The sequence below is a fragment of the Lytechinus pictus genome, chromosome 5 (genome assembly GCF_037042905.1).
Source record: "Lytechinus pictus isolate F3 Inbred chromosome 5, Lp3.0, whole genome shotgun sequence".
Taxonomy (NCBI): Eukaryota; Metazoa; Echinodermata; class Echinoidea; order Temnopleuroida; family Toxopneustidae; genus Lytechinus; species Lytechinus pictus.
Genome location: NC_087249.1, coordinates 44,666,139 through 44,688,545, shown reverse-complemented (window position 1 = coordinate 44,688,545; position 22,407 = coordinate 44,666,139). Strand labels below are relative to the sequence as shown.

At 36.9% G+C, this 22,407-nt stretch overlaps 2 protein-coding genes across 6 annotated transcripts in view; one reads left to right on the top strand and one right to left on the bottom strand.

Moving 5' to 3' along the window:
- Nucleotides 1-2,900, top strand: part of LOC129261555 (uncharacterized) — a 17,200-nt gene extending 14,300 nt beyond the window's left edge. For all 4 annotated transcript variants that reach the window (XM_064099066.1, XM_054899614.2, XM_064099067.1 and 1 more), the window contains exons 5-6: nt 529-709; nt 1,129-2,900. In XM_064099066.1, the coding sequence (XP_063955136.1) occupies nt 529-709; nt 1,129-1,523 (576 nt within the window). In that variant the 3' untranslated portion in view covers nt 1,524-2,900. The remainder of the gene's footprint in view (nt 1-528; nt 710-1,128) is intronic.
- LOC129261556 (acid-sensing ion channel 2-like) lies at nt 2,537-22,407 on the bottom strand. Of its 2 annotated transcripts, none has more exons than XM_054899615.2 (11): nt 22,060-22,407; nt 18,461-18,878; nt 17,852-18,019; nt 14,624-14,785; nt 13,307-13,431; nt 11,800-11,984; nt 9,684-9,828; nt 8,312-8,368; nt 7,152-7,317; nt 6,320-6,411; nt 2,537-4,995 (listed from the first exon to the last, which is right to left on the bottom strand). In XM_054899615.2, exons 2-11 carry the CDS (start codon nt 18,832-18,834, stop codon nt 4,883-4,885), a joined length of 1,587 nt encoding a protein of 528 aa, XP_054755590.2. In that variant the 5' UTR covers nt 18,835-18,878; nt 22,060-22,407; the 3' UTR covers nt 2,537-4,882. The 2 variants fall into 2 exon arrangements, with proteins under 2 accessions (XP_054755590.2, XP_063955139.1); XM_064099069.1 differs by having other exon boundaries at nt 18,461-18,866; nt 22,060-22,334.

The following is a 22,407-nucleotide window of genomic DNA, read 5'->3' as shown; positions in this document are numbered from 1 at the left end:
TGTTCAAGGTATGGTATGAATAATCGCGGAAGAGTTTTACGGTACACCATGTGGGAGTCCTAGAAGGACTAAAAAAAGTGGAAGTGAAACAGGAGAAAGAAGAAGGTTTGAGGAAAGTTTGAGGGCAAAGTATTCTTTATCTTATCCTGAAGATGGATATCCAACCTGTCCGAAACGTCGAGTCTTCTCACCTGCTCTACAACTCAACTCGCCGACTCAAGCCAGCCATCTCTCGAATCTTCAACTACTCAAGGCAATTAAGCCCCTCACCTTTGGATTTACGTCCTTTAAAGAGCTACATCCATCCCAGAAAAGAATACTCTACCGTCACGGTCTAATGTTCCAACGTTCTTGCTTCTCCTTTTCAATTCTACGCCTCTAAGCTCTTTTACTCTACCTAGGAGACTATTTCCATATGGACTTACCACCAGATGTACCGTAAACCTCTTCCACAAGAACCCGTGTTATTTCTTATCAATATTAATGAGTTGTTCCACCAATATACGATCTCCCTGTCTATTTCTACAGGACAATAGTTATCCACCTGCCAGTCCGACGTCATTCATTTACGCCGACTCACGGGACATCAAAGAACATTATCACGAGGTCATTGACCCGGATGACCACGACCCTTCGACTGCTGACATGCAGAATCAAAAGGACTTTGGACGGAGTGGTCTTCCGGAATGGAACCTTCCAGTCGTAGATGGTGAGATATGAAATAATCATATTGTATCCCGGTTTATTAAGTTACATGCCAGCGTTTTATCTCCCCCATAATAAAATAAAACTTAAACTGAGATGCGGTTGGTTGAATTGCAGTTGATCTTTAGTTAGATTTTGTCGGCGATCTGAACTGTGGCCTAGTGGTTTTCATTCTCAAAGACATATGAGCAGGGGATTGGACAACAACAGTTGTATCCGAGTAGTATCTATCAGTAATGCATTATCTGATTCGTTGAGATTCAAATGGGGGAGAGTGCATAGGGATGCCATTCAACTTTTCAAAGTTTATTTAAATATATAATGTATAAAACAATAATCATAATTGTTTTGTTGTATTGTCTTGTGTCATCGGAAATAAATATAGGCTATTAAACTTGAAATTTGTTTTTCCCCTCCTTGTAGGTGCTTCTGCTGTGTCCCCAGATCTCCTGAATACTATCGATTCCCACCATTCAAGTCACCCGTCGACATCGTCTGATACATTCCGACCGCCGTCCGCCGCCTCGTCAACCATCAATAACCCGCCGGTTTTTTCACCACCCGCTCCCCCTCCTCCACCGCCTCCACCGCTGCCCACCCCTATCATACAGAGTGGAACGCTCCGGTCTCGACACAGCTGCGATGCAGGCTCAGAGATGACGGACTCGTCAGGCGATACCAACACGCTGACAAAGGGGAGTTCAGACGTTGGCGCGTCGATGATGGGTATAGATAATCCACTGATGACCCCGGAAGAATATTATGATATCCCGGGTCCAAGTACATCCGGTAGAATGTCAAGATATATCGTACGCTAGTTAATTAAGTTATATATCTTTTACACGAGAAAAATTACTTAATGTTCAATTCGCATTTATTTTCGTGTCATAATCATAGTTGCAAGATGTTTGACCCCTTCGTTCGCTGGCATCAGTCATTTGTCATTTAGTTCTCTAGAGAAAGGAGATGCGTCCATTCCACTTTTGACTTATTCCATCTTAAGGACACCACTTTAAAAATCACCGCCTTGTTTTTTAATCTGTGATCACAAAGCACCCGTAATGCTGTATTGTTTAAAAAATGTTATAGGCCTCTTATCTTCACGATCTTGGGAGTTTTTATATTTTTGTAGTATTTTTATATTTCTTGATATTTGTATAAACGAGATAATTTGTGTTTCCAAGAAGACTGTGAAAGGAATATTTTGTCGAGAAAAGAAAATATTCGTCTTTGATAAAGTCCGTGTTTCATGTCTTGAGAAGCGTGCCTTTGTAACCCTTCTGGTGACTTTATTTTCTAACCGTCATCGTGTCTTATATAGCAATTTATGTCAGTGCACTGCACCGTATTCTGTTAGGGCAATGTCTCGATGTTACATCTTGTACATGTTGTGTGTGTGAGTGAGGAGGCATTTTATGTGTGTGTGCAACAGATAATTACTGTGTGTTTTTATATATAATGACTTTTTGCTCTACACAGTTTAAAATTACTGATTAGTAAGTTGTTTTCAAAGAAGAGCACTATAGCTAGCAACAAGTGATGGTGGATCCAGGATTATATTCGTCAGTTTGTCATCAAAATCCAGTACTCTTGTTTATATCAAAATGTAATAGATAGATTTTTTTTTTATGAAGAAATAAAAAAGAGAGCGGTTTTTAAAATCTATACCGTTATAGAGACGTCTAATTAAATTGTGTAGTTAAGATATTATCTTGACAAGTTTGTGGAATTAAATGGAATTAAAGCTCATAGGCCTTGAACTATTTTAGACATACAGTGTGTTTCCATTTCGAATGTTACATCAGAAATACAAGCATGTGACACAGTGATATATATAATTATGTAAAGTATAAACATTTATTAATTTCTTTTATGATTTTCTGCTGCATTATTGCTCTCAAAATACATACAGTATATATTTACATATAATTTCACACTGCACATGATAATACATCGATAAATATTCCAATTACTGTACCTGAGAAGTAGAACAAAACGAGCAAATCAATGGTTCAAGTTCAGATATAATGATTCTAAAATGAAGCGAGAGGGCTAATTATGATAAGCAATCCAGATCCCTTGTCCTTTACCATGTTTATCCGAACCAAAAGCAATCTATCGTCACAATCACCTGTGCTCATTTTCTCAAAATGTTACTCTATAATCTTAAATATTATCATCTTTCACCAACTTAATCTCATATTCTCGTTATTACTTTGTGTCACAACTGTACTACTTCAGACTGTCACACACACACACACGGCAAGACAAGACGACATTGAAAGACGTGACCCCGTGGGCGCCGATCCCGGTGGAAGGGTGGACATGCCCCCTCCCCTCCTTTCGAATTTTGTACCCGGGGGGGGGGGGACAAAAATCTCATGATATCGCCACGCATGCGTAGCGCAAACACTTTTCGATAATTCACTTTAATGTCGATATTTTGATATTGGCGAATAGATTTTATCTAAAGATGAAACAGAAAATAGGCAATTTTCTCTTCATTGTAACTTTGTTTGGCAGGCAGGCAAACTAACTAAAACACAAGAAAGCATCCACGTAATAAATCATAAGATTTTCATTTACAAAATTAAAGAGGGGGGTAATTTTCTGGAAAAGGGGAAGGCATATGCACAATTTTATGGAAAAGGGGAAGGCATAATGCACAATTTTGAACAAGAGGGGGTACCTCTCCCCCCACCCACAACTGTGAATAATATCAAGCTACTGTAGTTTTGAAAGGAGACGATGACTTCATTTTATTTTGAGGAAGGGGGGGTCCAAAGTACTGCGCATGTTATCGTATAAGCCTACACTAGATACTCTCTGAATTACATAGGTCGTAGATTTCTAGGCATTTTTACATTTGTTGTTGACCGGTTCCTTTATGAAATAAAAATTTATCGTAAGTTTTACAAGCGAAACGGCCCAAACTGCATTGTTATATTGTCCTCACAAGGATTTCCCGAAGGTGCCGATCACCTGTTCGGTGAATCGTCATCTATTCACCCCAAATAATACTTTAACGGTTACAAAGTTGGACATCCTGTATAATCGCAGATATCAAATTTAAACAATATTTCGATTACCAAAAAATGGCGATGATTAATTCCGTAACTTTTTCAAAATGTAACCATTCTACGTATTTGATTTAATCTTATCATCACACATGCATTGGTGTTTCCTTTCATGTGGTTTGGTTATTCCAGTCCTATTTTTCTTTTTTATTCTGAGTTTGACAAACTTCCGATGAAAACTTCTTCACCTATAGAAAGTCAACTTTCATTTCAAATGTTTGCATAACACGTGGGAAAAAACACATAAAAATATCAATGAGGATATTGCATTGGCTCTCTTTCAAGAATTCGCCATATCGGATACGCATCAAACCTGAATAAGAATTTTCAAGCCAGAGCAATACCCGTTATTTTTTAAATGGGGGAGAGATTGAATTCCATAATGATAATCTTTGCAATTGGGTTACTCAGCACTGTGTCAAGACCTTAAAGCACGCCCTCTATATCAATTTGGAGGTTTCATGAATTTTGTTCAAGGCACTCTGACGCTATCCTCAGATGTAGAATGAACGATCATGGCGAACTCCATCAACTATTATCGCATGATTTGCATCAAGGTATATTCATCGATCATTTTAGATATGTGATCACTCTTTATAAAATGTTTTGGGGAATGTGGATTGATTAAAAAAAAAACTTGATTGAGGCGAATTATGAAAATGACAAGGGCCTCGTTATCAAGTCTAGACTTTGCGATTAACTGCAAATTTGAAAAAAAAAAATAATGATTGTTTTGGCTGGACGGTCTTTTAAACAGAATCCACAGTAGTAATAGTGGTACTCTTGTTTTAACATTGCCGAATCATAAAAAAAACATCTGGGTTATCTTCTCAAAATAGAATTACACGAATATTCCATTGCATTGTCCATGTTTTATTCCAGCGTTGGTGCAGTGGTTGGGCGCAAAGTGTGTCGGTCGGCCTCCTATTTCTTCTAAGAATTGCCCATTGAAACGCACATATCAGTTTAGGTAACGCTGAGAAAATTGTCACGTGCGCCCCCATATTTTCAAATTTGGTATTTGCGCCTCCTCTATTTCAAAATACTTAATCCGCGACTGGTATCCAGGAATGTATAGGAGCTGAAATTGATGCAGGGTTTCAGCGGGCCTTTCTGGAGTAGACGTAAATGGAGTGACCGAAGAGATCGAAGAATTCAAAGATGGTCAAGATACTCCCGCCGAGCCACAGGCCTAATGATCCACCAATATCACCTAGAATGGGCAGAGAAACAAATATATATAGCAAGGTTATTCTAGTTTTAAAGGTTATGTGATTATTTTTGTATAAATGTGTGTTTGTCGGAGAAGTCCACATTCTTACTACGTGCGATGTGGCTTCATTGTTGCGAATGGTTTTACATTTGTCAATCAACTATTTAAGTACTGTAGATAAATAGATAAATAAATAAATGAATAAGTAAGTAAATAAATAAATAGATAAATAAATTTAAAAAAATAACGACGAAGAAACACCTGCGTTAAAAATGAAATATCTATACACCACTGGAATATGATGCCATGCATAGAAAGTCGATGGATGCATTATTTTGACAAATTAGACAATATATGACGAAAAATTACTATTATGATAACTGACTTTTATAGTGTTATCAACTCTCTGGAGTGCCTGGGAAGCAATGTGAGAACGGAAAATGGAAAGTAGACTTTCTCCAATATTGGAGAAAAGCAAATATTTAAAGTGGGTGATTGGACTTTCAGACTGCGAATTAGGATGCAACCAACCGTGCTGACGAAATAAGAATTTCACACCATTTTTTTTTTGTTATATCGTGCACCTAAGTTGCTACTCTGTAGCTGGTCCTCTGCAATTTTATTTTATTTAATCATTGTACAACTATAACCAATTCGTCTCTTGATATACACCATTAGGTCTAATGAAAGTCAGCCCATGTACTATTTTATCTCATTTCCGATTGGGATACACCCATTTCGTCTAACATCCATTTGGTCTATCAAAGCTTAATTTATAGGCTCTATGGTATAAAAATGAACTTTTTTTTTCGAATTGTCATTTGACAAAGTAAAATAATTATAGTTAGTATACGAAATGGAAATTAGACCTACTGGGTATTATTCTCAGGGGCGGATCCAGGATTTTCCAAAGGGGGGGGGGGCACACTTGGGTAAAAAAGGTATATTTACATTACAAATTTTGATTGTGGCTCTCAAAGGGGAGGGGGGAGGGCAAGGGCCGGTAGTGCCCCCTGGATGGATCCGATCCCCACTAATTATACCAATGAGAATGAATTAAGTTGGTATTAGACAAAGTGGGACGTAGACCAAATGGCACACATGGCAATTAGACCAAATGGGTTTAAGCCCATGTGGTATTAGGCGATGTGAGAAGTAGACCGACTGATAGTAGACCAAATGGGTTTAGCCCATGTGGTATTAGGCGATGTGAGAAGTAGACCAACTGATAGTAGACCAAATGGGTTTAGCCCATGTGGTATTAGACTATGTAAGAAGTAGACCAACTGATAGTAGACCATGTGATAACCACACATATACTCACACATAAGACTAAAGAACTCATATGCTTTGATCTGATCGACGTTTTGAATCGTCAGATCTTTGAAGAAGACGTTGAAATGAGCGATGTTTTGTCTGTAAGGTAATATAAAAGAAAATAAAAGGAATGAGGAAAATATATATATATATTTTTTCTAATTAAATTGACTTTTGTATGATTATTAAAAAACACGATCCAATCATGCAGATTTTAGCGATAATTAGTGAGATGATAATGGTTAATGTTTATCATGAATATTGGATATAATGAGTGACAGTTTTTATGAATAACGATTAGTATATGAATACTAATTATTACGAATAATGGTTATTATGAATAGTAGTTGTTATGAATAACGGTATCATGAATTACGGTTATATGTATTATGAATAAGGGCTGTTGTGAGTAATGACAGTTACTAAAAATAACGGTTTTATATGAATAATGGTAATTTTGGGGAAAACCCCGGATATTATGAATAATGTATAAAAACAGTAATATTGGATTTATTTCGTGATATACATGTATCAGAAATTATCGCATTCATCAGCATCAATATTGCACTCGTCTTCGAATCGTACAATGTCCACACTTAAGAATGCAATATATCTGATATACCACTCAAGTACAGCCAAATTATGAATACCTGTTATCATGAATAACGGTTACGAATATTAGTAATAATGAATAACAGATATTATGGATAACGGCCATCATAAACAGCAATTTTTCTGAATAACGGGCATGATCATTAATTTTATGAATAATTATTTTGAACAACAGTTATTATGACTCACAGTCGCACAGACCTCACAAATCATAGGGGGAGACTCACGTGAAATATTCGCCAGTTACGTTCTGATCTGCAAAGAACGTCGTAGCAAGAAGATTGGCCCAGTAGTTAGAGGGAAAACTGCTGTACGACATTTCACGGTCGTACGTTCGCTGAAAACAAGGCGTGGGGCAGTCGCATGCACCGCTCCTCTGTTCTAAGAATTGACCTGTTAGTAATTTTTAATAAAAACAATGGGAGAAAATTGATATCACGTATGCAAACTATTCATGACTAAAATAAAGTAAAAAATTATACACGTAATAATAATGATAATAATACCCAATATTTATAACGCGCTTTTCCCAAAATGGCCGAAAGTGCTCGCAATTTCAATTTACCTAACACATGCAAAGACAAATACACAATAACAAACATATCAAATGAAGGCAGTTGCCTGAAACAAAACAGTTTTTAGGGACTTTTTAATGATTCAATTTTGGGATTGTCTTAATATGAGAGGGAGTAAGTTCCATGTCAGATGATTATTTCATTTAAAGATATGCCAGATTAATATGCATACCTGATGATTAACATTATCGGAAAACAACTCTGTTAAAAATGAATATTCCTGGTCCCAATCTTGGTGATAATTTAGTCAATCTGGATAAATTGTGATTATTCACTCTTAGAAATTTTAGAACACACCCCCCCGTTTTTTAAAACTTTTAGGTTCTTCAAAGAAACACCATCAAGAACGCCATAGGTTAACTACATAACCTCAAGGGATTCCATGTATACCACAAAACGGTTCTACAAGACTGTCTGGAAACATATTCTGCTTCTTTACTTCTTTGAAGAACCTTAAAAAGTTCCAAATACGGGAGAAATAAAGGTTTTAATCACTGGCGGATCCAGGGAGGGAGGACATCCGGCCCGTGACCCCCCTTTGAGAGATATAATCAAAATTTGAAATGTAAATATACAATATTTACCGAAGTTTGCCCCCCCCCCTTTGAAAGTGAGGACCTTTTCTTCCTTTTTTTTTGCTTGTCAAATTTTCCGCGGACGAAATGACCTTCAATTTTAGGTGAAAACTTTTTTTGGGATGCTTTTTTTGCTTTTTATCGGGAAAATGTGCCCCCCTTAGGAAAATCTTAGGTCCGCCCCTAGTTCTAATCACCACATTTTTTTCTAAGAGTGTTGCATGGAACTGAACGTACCGTAAGAACTAGCTCCACAACCGAAATATTGTATAGGATCACAGTCTGGTGCGTCTCCTGTTGGAATATTGAAAGAAATAAAATCATCATTTTTCTTTTGTTAGTCATAAAAAACAATATAAATTTAAGGTTTTGGTTATAAATTGATTAAGCCACGAAAAATAACATGCGTGATTTGTCTAAGAATATTCACGATCACCCACCCTCTAAAAACACTGAGTGAAATTTTACCCAATATTGGGTAGAAAGGGAACATGCATGTTTGCTGAGTATTTTTTTAAACCCCATTTTGGGCTATTTCTACGCAACATCGCATAAAATTTACGAAATATTGGGTATCATTTTACCCAACCAACATGCATGTTTCCATTTTACCCATATTGGGTAAACCTTTTTTAGAGTGCATGCACTATCAACTGGACTTTCTTTCTTTAGAGCTGCGACGAAGGTAGAGCTATGCTCCCTAAATTTACATATTTCTACCTATAATGCATACTTGCAGAATAATATATGAATAAATGTATCACTACATGACTTGAGATTTTTTTTAAATATTTGAAACTGAAAATGAAGTAAAATTAATATCAAAATACTTATTCTGCTACTAGCAGGGGCGGTGGAACCAGGGGGGTACTTGCCCCAAAAAATTCCTCGTAGGAAAAAAATCACTTTTTTCAAAATGGAAAGTGCCCTTTTTCAAAATGAAATACCGTTTTTGAAGTAAAACATAATATGTTTTAGGTTACAAAATCACAAGAAAAATTGGTAGATTATCGTTATAGAGGGGGCAAGAAGTGACAGCTTTTATTAAAAAAAATAATGAAAGTGCTTTTACTCATTGGCCTTTCAACCTTTTCACCCTAAAATCAAAATAATAACGATATTACAGGTTGGCCAATATTTCAACTATTCGGAGTCTCTTATCATTCTAATTGCTGTCCTACTAAGGGACTTTATCCCAAACACAAGGCTTAGCGATTCTTTATAAGGGAGGGAAGGGGGGGGGGGTAGCTAGAACACACACAGAGGCGTCAATGAGCTACCAATTTGAGGGGGCCGAACATGGTGTATGGAACAAAATTAAAAAAAATATATATATAGTCACCATGCAGCGAACAAATATTTTGACCCTTTTAATACAAAATTCTATTGTTGTGAAAGATTTTGACGATACATGTAAAATAAAATAAAATCATGTTTCGATTATATTCCGTTCCTTTTCTCATTTTGGTGGTGGAACCTTTTTGGGCGGTTTAGTGGGAATGGGGCGGGAAGCCGGGGGGGGGGGGGAGGGGGTGGGGCGCTTCGGACCATGCCCCCATCTATACGCGATTGGACCCACAGATCCTACTGGAATGATTGTCTAACATACCTGGTAGTGCTGCTGGTTTACAGCCACATCTACTCACGATGTAATCTGACATACATTCGTTGTAACATTCAGGGAGGGCGTAGTAGTCATAATTGACGAGCTCCTTATCCTCGCATTCACCGTGGGGATGGGCTAGGTTATTGATCTGACAAAGAGGAAAGGGAAATATTAAGAAAGGCGAAGATTCGAAAGTTGACAAACATAGCGTATTCACTTTCTTCCAGCATTTAGACTCTAATTACAGGGGTTGAAAATAAATTCAGATGGACTGTCGCAAAATGAACCAATCGAATTATGGATTTAGTTTTAATCCTGTAGAATCGTTTTTTAAATCTCAAAAGATTTAAATTCAAATCTCTCTAGATTTAAAACCTATTTTCAGGTTTCCTGCAAATGAATCCTACACATTCATTTTAGATATCATAGGATTTAAATTCAAATACCTCGAGATTTAAAACTGATATTTAGAATTCGAACTAATTTTTTAATGCTATTTTTTTCTCACTCTTTTCACTTTTTCACCTGTGCGCCTTGAGCATTATATTTTTAATGGATTTGGCGCCTTATAAATTGCATCTATTATTATCATTATTAAATCAAAAATTCGATTGGTCCCTCCTACAGTCAATTTGGATTTATTTTGAATCCCTATAGTTTAGAGTGCATATCGGCCAAGCTGTTCTACGAGGTTATTTGATTGCTTGTCTGGCAATATTTTTCCACAGGCCCACAATCTCCTTAAATATCATCAATCACAAAAACTGTCAGCATCCTTTACTATTAACACAACCAAAACAACTACCACCTGCAACCAATACCATATAGCCGCAGCTATACACTCTAAAAAAAAAACAGGTTTACCCAATATTGGGTAAAATGGGAACATGCATGTTGGTTAGGGAAGAAGATACCAAATACTTTGTAAATTTGACGCAATGTTTCGTTGAAATTAACCCTTAATACATGCATTTTTGCTCAAGATGGGGTAAACAAAAAATACCCAGCAAACACGCATGTTCCCTTTCTACCCAATATTGGGTAAAATTTTACTCATTGTTTTTAGAGTGTACTTTCACCGCAACCACCACCGCAGCCGCTACCAACCACTACTATCACCACCATGACAGTGGTGCAACGTCACCACAACCATCACCCACAAACATCACCCACTATACTCAGTCACCGTCATCACCACCACCACCCATGGGCGGAAATCTGTCCCCAAAGGTAGGGGGACAAGGACCTGGAAAATTTGACAAGCAAAACAAAAAAAGGGGGGGGGGGTTTATTACCAAAAATGTAAGGTAATTTTAATCCAAAAAAATTGACAAGCAAAAAAAAAAACGTTTTCACCCAAAATGTAAGGTCATTTATTCCAAAATACATATATTATTTCGATTGTGAAGTGATGTATTTTGCTCCATCTAAGATACCAAAAATAGTAGGGAGACATTTGATATTATGTCCCCACTACTATTTTGGTAGGGGGCCACGTCCCCCCTGTCACCCCTGGGATTTCCGCCCATGCCACCGCACAACCACCACCACCACTGCACCCACCATCATCAGCAACAGGAGCACCATCATCGATGTTAGAATCAACACCATCATGCCAGCACTACTAAGTAGCATCATCACCAACATCATCTTCGATAATATCTACAGGGGCCCGTTTCATAAAGGACTTGCAACTGTTGTAACTTTGCCATTATGGCAACTACCATGGTAACAGGGCTCAGCAGCCAATCAAAATCAAGGTTGCCATGGTAGTTTCCATGATGGCAAAGTTACAACAGTTGTAACTCTTTATGAAACATGCCCCTAATCAACATCGTCACCACCGCCAACGCCATCATGATGATCATCTTCATCACCAACATCATGATCACCAAGATCGCAACTACCAATACGACTACCCTCATCACCGTCCTCATCTCAACCACCATATCAACACAACAACAACCACTATCAGGCGATGTTGACGATGTCAGTAATCGTTACCATTTCATTATCAACTCATTTTATCATAATCGCCGCAACTCCCACATTTCCAACACGATCATGACAATACTAGTCCCGCATCGTCATTATCTTATAGACATTCATAATTATATACCTCTTTAATGTTCAGTGCCACCTGTGTTCCGGTACCCGGTTTGATTGAGAATCCGAGGTCTTCAACCGGTTCGGTCCCCCGGTCATACAGTATAACGTGGAATCCGGCTGAGAATCGGTCTCTTTCTTCTAAGTAGTACCATTCCTGTTTGGTGTGCAGAATGACTGATAGACCAAATGTAGGACCTGGAATAGAGTTGATGTCGAGAATTTTGTGTAAAGATCTCACAGATTGAGAAAGTTTAGCGAGAGATAGATATTATTCTCATTTGTTTGCTTGTCATTTGATCTTATATTTTTTTTTTCATTTGGTTGTAGTCGGGGTCTTTCATTCATTTTGTAAGATCGAGTCATCACAGACTATCCTATCTTATTTTCTGATTTGAGGTGGCAGCGGCTCATGTGATTGTTAAGTCCTTGTAATCAATTGGTCCTGTATTCATTGCACCTCGTTGATGTTGCTATGACAGTTGCACGATTTTGGGGCCCGAATAGTTAACGACTACTTCACGAATCATATCGTGCCATATCGTTCCATGTCGTGAAGAGTGGGGGCCTGTGCGGAACAATGCTTGAAGTGTCGTGCCAAACTTTTACAATGTCGGGAATCATTGGCGTGAAGTAGTCGTAAACTGTGCGCAACCTCGTCGGGCCAAGTCGTGCCATGGCACGAGTGTTGCGCACTTCACGACAAGCCAAGGGCGTGGCTTGGGTGCCCTGGGTGCATGCGCGTGCATCCTCTAGCTGAGGCAGAGGAGTTCCGACACGGGCAAACAAACGAAATTTGTACCCCTTCTTCTGCTTTCAACAGCTGATTTTTCAAACTTTAGTTCCACCTCCCCAAGATTTGCACCCCCATACCACTTTAGTTCCACCTCCCCATGCTCAAACCTGCCTACGCCCTTGCTAGTACTAGTACACGACTGGTTCACTACTAGCTCACGGCTATTCACGACTAGTTCACGAGTAGCTCACGAATAATTTACGCATACTTCCCGCAAATCTAAGAATTGCTCGGCGAAAAGGCATACGCATGCGCAGTTTGGCCATAACGATCGGCAATTCATAGAGTCCGATTTAATGCTCCCATGAATGATGATGAATTGATGGCATGACAGTGCGTGAACTATTCATGCCATGCCTATGCGTAAACCTGTCGGGAATATGGCGTGAACAAGTCGGAACTATGGCACGAACCATGGATGCGCTTTCTGTCCCACATTTGCACGAATGGGCACGATTTTAAATGAAGGGCTTTTGACAATAGATTCCCTACGTTCAAGAAAGCGTTTGCGTATTGGTCGCTGAAACTTCCTAATGTTAGGAGAGGACGCAGATGCGTCTTTCATCTTGTCCTCAAACACCAATGGTGGTGTTATGATGAAATTTCTACAACTTCGTTTGGGAGTTGGTTCCAGGCAAACGACGTATTCATACATTGGGGCAGTGTCATATATAGCAAAAACAATTGTACTTTTCACTCTCTGCTTAATAACTGAACGACCTACCTGAGGCTTTTACGTAAATTGGGGGTTGGCCATCTTCACCTGAATTAAACGTGTAACATATTCCATATGTAGTGAACCTTGTTGAAAATGATGAAATAGGTAATTGCTCATGCCCAAGTTTAACTCTGAAAGAGATGAAACATGAAGAAAGGTATTTAATTGCTTTTGAAACATGTAAAACTGTAGAAGTGTTGTGGACTGCACCGGACGCATCAATAATTGCACAGCGAATACTTCTAAATTCAAGGCAGCCATTCCTCAAAGGTAACCCCCCTCCTGCCATATTCGGGAATATTTTTTGAGGAAATCGAACGAGCGCCAAGGATTCCGCCTTACTGTTCAACATTTTTTAATTTACATAATCAGATGCTGCTAAAAAAATGTTATATAATTATAATAATAATAGTGGCTACTTGTTAAGCGCAAAGGTCCACTATCAGTGCTCATCATGCTCACGGCACTTCAAGAATATATACCTACATGAACAATAATCGAAATTAAAAAAAAATATGATAGAAATTTGAATTCTCCCGAACACAATCAATAATTATCGTTAATTAAATCCAAGTAATAGTGTACCAGGTATCCATTTACAAACCTGTATGAAGAGCGGAAAGTGCATGGAATAGCTATATAGACTATTAAATAGGGAGACAAATATTAGCCTCCTTCATAAGCAATATCGAGATGAATCCAATTGTTATTGTTTTATTGTGAACAGGGCCGCGGGTGTAAACTCAAGCGGTGAACAAACTGTTCATGGGGGATGATCTATTGTTTAACACCCCCCCCACTTGAATAGTATGACGTCATGCACGGATTTACGCCAATAAACAGCTAGGCCTCATGGAAGACCAGCATCACTTGTGATGTTGAGTCACCCTGTCTTGATACCAGAAATGAATGAATGAATGAATAAATGAATAGCAAAGTGAATAAATGAGTAAATAACAATAGATAAATAGATAGATAGATAGATAGATAGATAGATAGACAGATAGATAGATAAATAAATTAATGAATAAAATGAATGAATGAAAAATGAATAAACCAATGAATGAATGAATAGATAGATAAATAAATTAAAGAAAATGAATAAATAAATAAATTAATTAATAAATAAATGAATAAATGAATAAATGAATAAATGAATAAATGAATAAATGAATAAATGAATAAATGAATAAATTAATAAATGAATAAATGAATAAATGAATAAATAAATAAATAGATAAATAAAAATAAATAAATAAATAAATAAATACATAGTGTATGGGTGAGCTCGCGAGGAGATGAGACGAAACAATGCTGCCTTACTGTAACACGGTGTCATTCAAAGGATGTTTGAGATCAAGTAGTAGCTGGGTCATGTTGGTCCCGTTCAAGGTAGCTTCGTAAGGCGTCACGTCGAATGTGGTTTTGTCCCAAACGTAGTGGGTCACCATGTTTCCGAACGGTGTGCCTTCGATGAGATCTCTTCTGTTGAAACCAACGGTAAATGAATTCAAATCAAACAGTTTGAACAATATCAATGAAAACACGTTTCTTTTACATTTAAATATAAGGAGCCTGAACAAGAATTTTGATCAGCTTGATCTACTTCTAGAACATTTCAATTCACATAATAGCCCTATTATTGGTCTGACTGAAACATGGCTCCAACACTCTAGTAACTCTCTTTTGAATATTGATGATTATTATTTACTCGCAAACAACAGACATAATAGACCAGGAGGTGGTGTTGGTATGTATATACCGAGCCGCCTAGATTACTCTTGTTTAAAAGATCTTACCCACATGACTGAAAGTCTTGAATCACTTTTTATAGAGGTTAAAAATAAACACAGAAGGAATGTTATAATAGGGGTGATTTACCGCCCTCCACAATGTCACCATGATGATTTCTTAAGAGATATCCAAACCATTTTACAAAGCCCAATAATTCAAAATAAACACTGCTTCTTAATGGGCGATTTTAACGCCAATCTGTTGCAGTCCAATGTTAAAGGATTTCCTCACGATTTTCTCGAAATCGTTCTTTCGGCTTCTATTTTACCTACCATAACTAAACCTACGAGAGTAACAGACCGATCTTCCACCTTAATTGATAATATTTTTACTAATATGCAAGATATGCCTTTAGAACCAGGAATCGTTATTTTTGATATATCTGACCATTACCCTATATTTTGTAGAACTTCTCTTTTAAACACACTAGATGATAGCCGTACTTCTAAAATAAAAACTCGCAGTTTAAATGTCAGAAATTTAGAACGCCTCAATGAAAATTTAAGTACAGTTGACTGGCAACAAATTTATAATTCTGAAGATGTGAATGAGGCTTACGATAATTTCATTGGTATTTTAAAGGATAAATTTGATATTTGTATACCATTTAGAGAACGAGTGAGTAACTATAAAAAATACCCTAGATCTCCATGGGTAACTAAATCTATCCTAAGATCGATAAACCGAAAAAATAATCTGTTTTATAAATACAAAACTAATCCAAATAATAAGACTCGTGAAAAATACACTCGATATAAAAATATTTTGACCAATTTACTACGACAAGCGAAAAAAAATTATTATGCTTTGCAATTTGAGCTTAATAAAAATAATATGAGAAACACATGGAAAATAATTAACAGAACATTAAACAGAAACAGTAAAACGCAAAAAATTATTAAAATTAAATCAGAGACTAACGATTTTATTGAAGAACCTCAAGCAATTGCTGATACTTTTAACGCGGAGACATCCTTTTGGACAACACACCTCTCAATAGGGTCACATCAACCAAATTCTTAGGCCTCACAATTGACGATAAATTAAAATGGAACATTCATATTCAAAATATTTCCAAAACTGTATCGCGGAATGTTGGTATAATGAACAAACTTCGAAATTTCTTTCCAAAATCAACACTATTTACACTTTATTTCTCACTCATACTTCCGTATTTTAATTATGGAATACTGGCTTGGGGTAACGCCTACAAGAGTCTCACCGACAAAATGCTTATTCTACAAAAGAAAGTTATAAGGATTATACACAATGCTCCTTTTCGATGTCATACTGATGATTTGTTCTTCAAGTCGAATCTCCTCAAATTTCCGGATTTATTTCTTTTTCATACAGGACAATTCATGTACAAACTGAACACAAATAAATTACCAAACATTTTGATGATCATGTTTACAAAAAACAACACTATTCACAATTATCCAACCCGACAATCCCGTCGCTACCACCTTCCCCGTACTCTCTTCGCACAAAAAACAATTACCTTCTATGGCCCTAAATACTGGAACTCACTCATCAATGACATCGTAAATGCTGCCAGTTTGAACAGTTTTAAGATTAAACTGAAGAAACAAATTCTTGAATCATATAAAGCAAATTCCAATTGAACAGTCGATAACCATTCCCTTTTACCCTCATCTTTCCACCCCCCCCTCCCTGACCGTCTCTCTACCTCGCTCTCTTCCGCTCATTCTCCTTCATCGGTCTTATGTCCTTCACTCTTTTGCTTTTTTTCTCCTCTTCTTCTTTCAACCACACATGTGCACCACCCTATCCCTTTCATATAATTATTTATCCATTATCTCGATATTTCTTCATCGACCATCACATCAACCTTATTCTTTTTTTCTCTCTCTCATTCTCCTTTTCGTTTTATACCTGTACTTTACAAATCTTTAATTCTCTGAGGGGTCCACACCCAACAAGCCCTGCTTTTTAGTGGATCCCTCCATTTACTCAACCTTACTTATTGAAAAAAAGAGTTATAAAGGTAGCCTTGCATTTTTTAAATATTTTTTTTTACCGAGAATGGCATACATTTTGTTCTATTTCCATTGTATATATTGTTATTGGTTAATATGATTATCACGTTATTTAGTGTTTACCATAAACATTTATTTACTTTTCTTGTATAGTCATATTGCTTGCAATGTATATTTATTTGTATTGATTTGTACGGTTATCATTTTATATCTGTGTAATTATTCCTTATCTTGTACTGAGTTGAGAAATGAAATAAAACTTGAACTTGAACTTGAACTTGAACAAGGAACAATGAATCAATGGGTTGATGTAACAGAAATTGGTATGGGTTGATCTAATAGCGATATCTTGGGATGGAAACTGGGGGTGTTTCATGACAGTTGTCGGCACTGACTAAATTGTCGGTGCCGACAATTTCAGTGAAATCCTTGGTTTTGATTGGCTGTGAGGCACTTGACTCTGACTGTTACTATGGTAACTGTCGGAGAAAGCCAACTTGTCAGTGCTGACAACTTTCATGAAACGCTCCCCTGGTCTTTGTAGTCAAAGGCGATGCTTATATTTGTTGGGTAGTTAAGAAAATGCGTTTATTTTTTTTACAAGAATGGGGGTGGGCCACTTAGCCCCCTCGATCCGTGCCTGGTGACGGGGGGGAGGGGTGGGCAATCGTTGGAATTAAATACATAATATACAAAGACGATGATTCAGAAAGCATGCACGAAAGAAGGGTGGGGGTGGGCAAAATAAAATTCTTACCTGTATGGGTTGATATTACAAATGGCGATAGCTGGCAATGGAAGCTGGTCTTCGAAGTCAAAGGCGACGTTGATATTTGTTGGATATTTCAGAAAATACGTGATTCTGTCCACAATCTGATAACATGTTAGACCAAAGCCAGCCATGATCAAGAGAATCCAGAATAATCTGAAATAAGGGTGAAAATCATCCCGAAAACCATGTTCATATCTTGTTTAGACGACAGAAGTGATATTGTGTACTTGACGCATATCGTCTCCGTTCTTTGTAACAGCGGGTCTCCGGTTCAAATCTCAGCCATGGCGTTATTTCCTCTGTTAAAAATTGGTCCAAATTGCTCTGCACTCAACCATTATCATTATTTTCATAATTATTGTTACTATTGTTTTTATTATTACACTGTTACTATAATTATTGTTATAATCATCATCATCATCATCATTATTTTCTTGATTGTTACTATTGTTATTATTATTATTATTTTACTGTTACTATAATTATTGTTATAATTATCGTCATCATCATCATCATTATTTTCATCATCATTGATATCATTATATCATTATTTTAATTATTTTTATTAGTAAAAATATAATAAGTATAGTTTACCTTCTTATTTTGTTCTCACCAACATTGATGGCGTATTTGATGCCGGAAAGTCCGATTGTGTCAGGAATCGACGTGTATAGAACAGCGATCCATGACATACGATCACGATACATAAAAGGATGAAATGGTCTCGGCGACGACATCGCCTCGTCGTTGCCGTTCTCTTTAATCGCACCGTTGACCTTCGCATTCCTATTCAATTTCCCGTTGACCAGTTTGACCACCTTGTCCTTTCCTTTCTCGATGTCGTTACCGAAGCCAGGTTCTGTTGGTGGTTGTGAGATGGCAAATATCTTGCTCTTTCGCGTTGCCAACGGTGGTTTTCCTGGCGTGCCATTCTCGGCGGGTTTTACATTTACTTTCTGCGTTGGCATGGTGCGCGTAGGGTACTCCTCAGGCAAACCAACTGTTAAGACGTCTCGAATGAAAAAAATGAGGCTTTCACAAATTAACCAGTCACTTAACACACATAAATCTTGTAGGAAAAAAACAAAAACCCTGGCAAATTGTATTCCATAATCACTATACAGCAGCTACAGATTTGTTGCATCATTTACTGCTGTAATTTCAGAGTGAGAGTATTAAGAACAAAACGTGTTCATTAATATGCGACGTGAATACTTGAGCCAAGTGACGTAACAATAGAAAGCTCCATTAAACAATCAACGTCAACGTCAGAAAACAAGCACAGTGTCCGTTTTATTTGTTGCTAGCTACGGGACAATAATATGCTTATTAACCTAGCATAGATTCTTCGAATCATAATTGCATGTATGCATAGAGACTAATGAAATACCATCGAAGGCCACGATTGTGCATTGACAATGATTCAGCTCATATTAATTCCCGCCCATTTTCCAACAATTAGTGATAGTTGTGCGAACGGATAACCACAATTAATTACCGGATGAAGTAACGAAATTGCAATGATAGATATGGTGGATATGACCTGATAGAGATATATTACGCTATAGAATTGTCAAATGCCCGTAAAAAGGTTATTTCATGCGTCGATATACCATGTATAATGGTATGTGTGTGTGTGTGTGTGTGTGTGTGTGTGTGTGTTGGAGGGGGGGGGGGTATGTGATTGTCGTAATGGGCGGTGATCACTAGGGTGCCCCTCGAAATCCGAAATTGTATGCAACGGCCTATGGGAGGGGGTCGTCTTGTCTCCCCCTGTGTGTTGGGTTTGATTGATTTATTTATTTCACTTCAAGTTCAACAATAAAATCACAAAATGACACGAAATATAATATATTATAATGAAATGGAATGGGAACCTTCTCGAAAGCCTAGTTTGTTTCTGTTTATGGTAACTCCTGTAGGAACTCGGCTGGACAGCATTTTGCTGGTAAACGCCAAGCTGGTATGTAACCAATTACCTAGGAAACACTTTACGTCTAGGTTAATCAGTCATAATGGCTGACCTTATAGACGACAGTCAATATGTATGTCATTATTTTTTGGAACATCTATATAAAAAGGATTTAAAAATTTGCTTTACTTCAACTTCATTTCATTGTCCGTTTATCTATTTCCAGTAGAGGACGAAACAAAATAGGCCCATTACTGAATGTATGAAACAATTAATTCTATTTTTTGTATCATTTTTTCTTCCCTCGGGCGCAATAACTTCAACCCACTTTCAATTTTGATGGCTATTTTCATTGATAGATATCGCAAACTCAATAAGGGGAAAAATATACAACTTTATGTCCGTCCAGTCATCCATCCTTATTGTATAGGCCTACTAACAACAAGTCATTAAACCCTGATCTCTTTATCTACACACCCATAGATCATTTAATTTTATATTCTCCCTTCCTACATAATAATCATTTATTCATTTATTTATATATTTATTGATTTCATCTCCACATCGTCTTCCATAGTTATTATTGCTGTTGGTAGTTTATAATGCTATTATTGTGTTTCATTCAGTATCGTTATGTTGACTACAGTTTTTTAAACTGGAGGGCATTTTTCAAATCGAGTTGGGTTTGTCTGGGGTAAAAAATGGGAGATATTTCAGAATCAAGTTTTACATACATGTACCTGATTTGACGCAGAATGTTCTCCTGGTCGATATGGCACTATTTTAAGAAAATCGGTTGAAAAATGGGACAGTGCGGGCCAAAAAGAAACTATTTTGAGGGGCGTGGCCTAAAAATGCTGAATCATCGTCTCTTGAGAATGAAAAAAAGTCCTCATTTTCTTATTTGAATGCCTATTAAGCTGATTCTGGGGTCTGTTTCATAAAGAGTTGCAACTGTTATAAATTTGCCATTATGGCAACTACCATGGTAACCTTGGTTTTGATTGGCTGCTGAGCCCTGTTGCCATGGTAGTTTTTTGGCCCGCACTGTCCCATTTTCAATCGATTTTCTTAAAAATGGTATATACCATATCGACCAGGACAACATTCTGCTTCAAATGAGATATGGCATTGTCAAAATTGCTTAAAGGTCAAGTCCACCCCAGAAAATGTTGATTCAAATAAATAGAGAAAATCAAACTAGCGTAACACTGAAAATTGTATTTAAATCGGATGTAAAATAAGGAAGTTATGGCATTTTAAAGTTTCGCTTATTTTTCACAAAACAGTGATATGCACAACTCAGTGACATGCAAATGAGTCAGTCGATGATGTCCATCACTCACTATTTCTTTTGTTTTTTATTGTTTGAATTAAACAATATTACATTTTTTACAGATTTGACAATGACAACTTGACTGAACCATATAGTATTAAACAACTCTAATTCCACATGTTCAGGGAGGAATTAATCGTTGTTTCACTTGACACTAGAAGAAAATCAGAATATTTCATATTTCGTATAATAAAATACAAAAGAAAAAGTGAGTGGATGACGTCATCAGTCTCCTCATTTGCATACCAACCAGGATGTGCGTATAACTCTTTTGTGAAATTAAGCGAAACTTTAAAATGTCATAACTTTCTTACTTTACATCCGATTTTGGTGAAATTTTCAGTGTTATGCTTGTTGAATTTTTGTCACTTTATTCAAATCAACTTTTTGTTGGGAAGGACTTGTCCTTTAAGAAAGATACATGGTGTAACGTGAAACCTATTTATATAACGCTATTTACTATATGAAGCTTCTAGTTCTTAAACAGTTTAAGCAACCATGCTTAATTCATTGAAAATTAAGGATTAAACTAAACTTTGGTGTTTCAGATTTTTTCACACCTGTTCAAACTGTTTAAACAACTACTGTAAGGTAAATATAGTAAACAGATTTTTCAACATTTTTTAACAGCGTTAGTATATGAAAACGAAAATTTAAGAGTGATTTTCAATTGTTGAGTAAATCTCACCCCTTTTAGAGTGAAGTTTGTGTGATGTAGTCGGATGTTCAATCTAAATTTACTCCAAATTGTGTGATTTTTTACTTCAATGCCAAGAGAAATAAAAAGGGAGAGAAAAAAAATCACCCTTTTGAGAGAGTGTGTGTGTGTGTTTGTGAGGGTGTGTGTGTGTGTGTGTGTGTAATGACTCATTAACAGTAAATGAAATAAGGGGTAGACGACCAAAAGTATGGAAGAAGAAAATATAAATTGTCGAATATACTCACCAAATCAATTCAGTGATACTCCCTCCGTATAGTGAGGTGCGCTCGCTCCCTTCAGTGTGTCATGACAGAACAAACTCAATCTCTTCCGACTCTCAAGAAAGCATGAAACGCTTGTCATGTTTTGTTTGAATTCCAATCAAATGACGACCTTGAAACATTTTATCAATAAAACATACAATTCATCCCTGGTGCGCCTGCAAAAAAGACCCAATGCTATTAACTCGGACACTGCATGGGATGATAATAGGAGGGGAATGTGACGAACCCACACAGGTGAACGATTAGTATCGATAAATTGATTGAGGTCTCTCTAAAAAAGTACAATAGCTTTAACAAAGTAACAGGTTT

Excerpts from the sequence above, each read along its gene's own strand:
- LOC129261556 (XM_054899615.2), bottom strand. The coding sequence starts at position 18,834 with ATGCCAACGCAGAAAGTAAATGTAAAACCCGCCGAGAATGGCACGCCA. Across the intron at positions 13,432-14,623 it reads TTGAATGACACCGTGTTACA|AGTTAAACTTGGGCATGAGC; the intron begins GTAAGGCAGCAT and ends CATCTCTTTCAG. Across the intron at positions 4,996-6,319 it reads TGAGTTCTTTAGTCTTATGT|GTGATATTGGTGGATCATTA; the intron begins GTGAGTATATGT and ends TGCCCATTCTAG.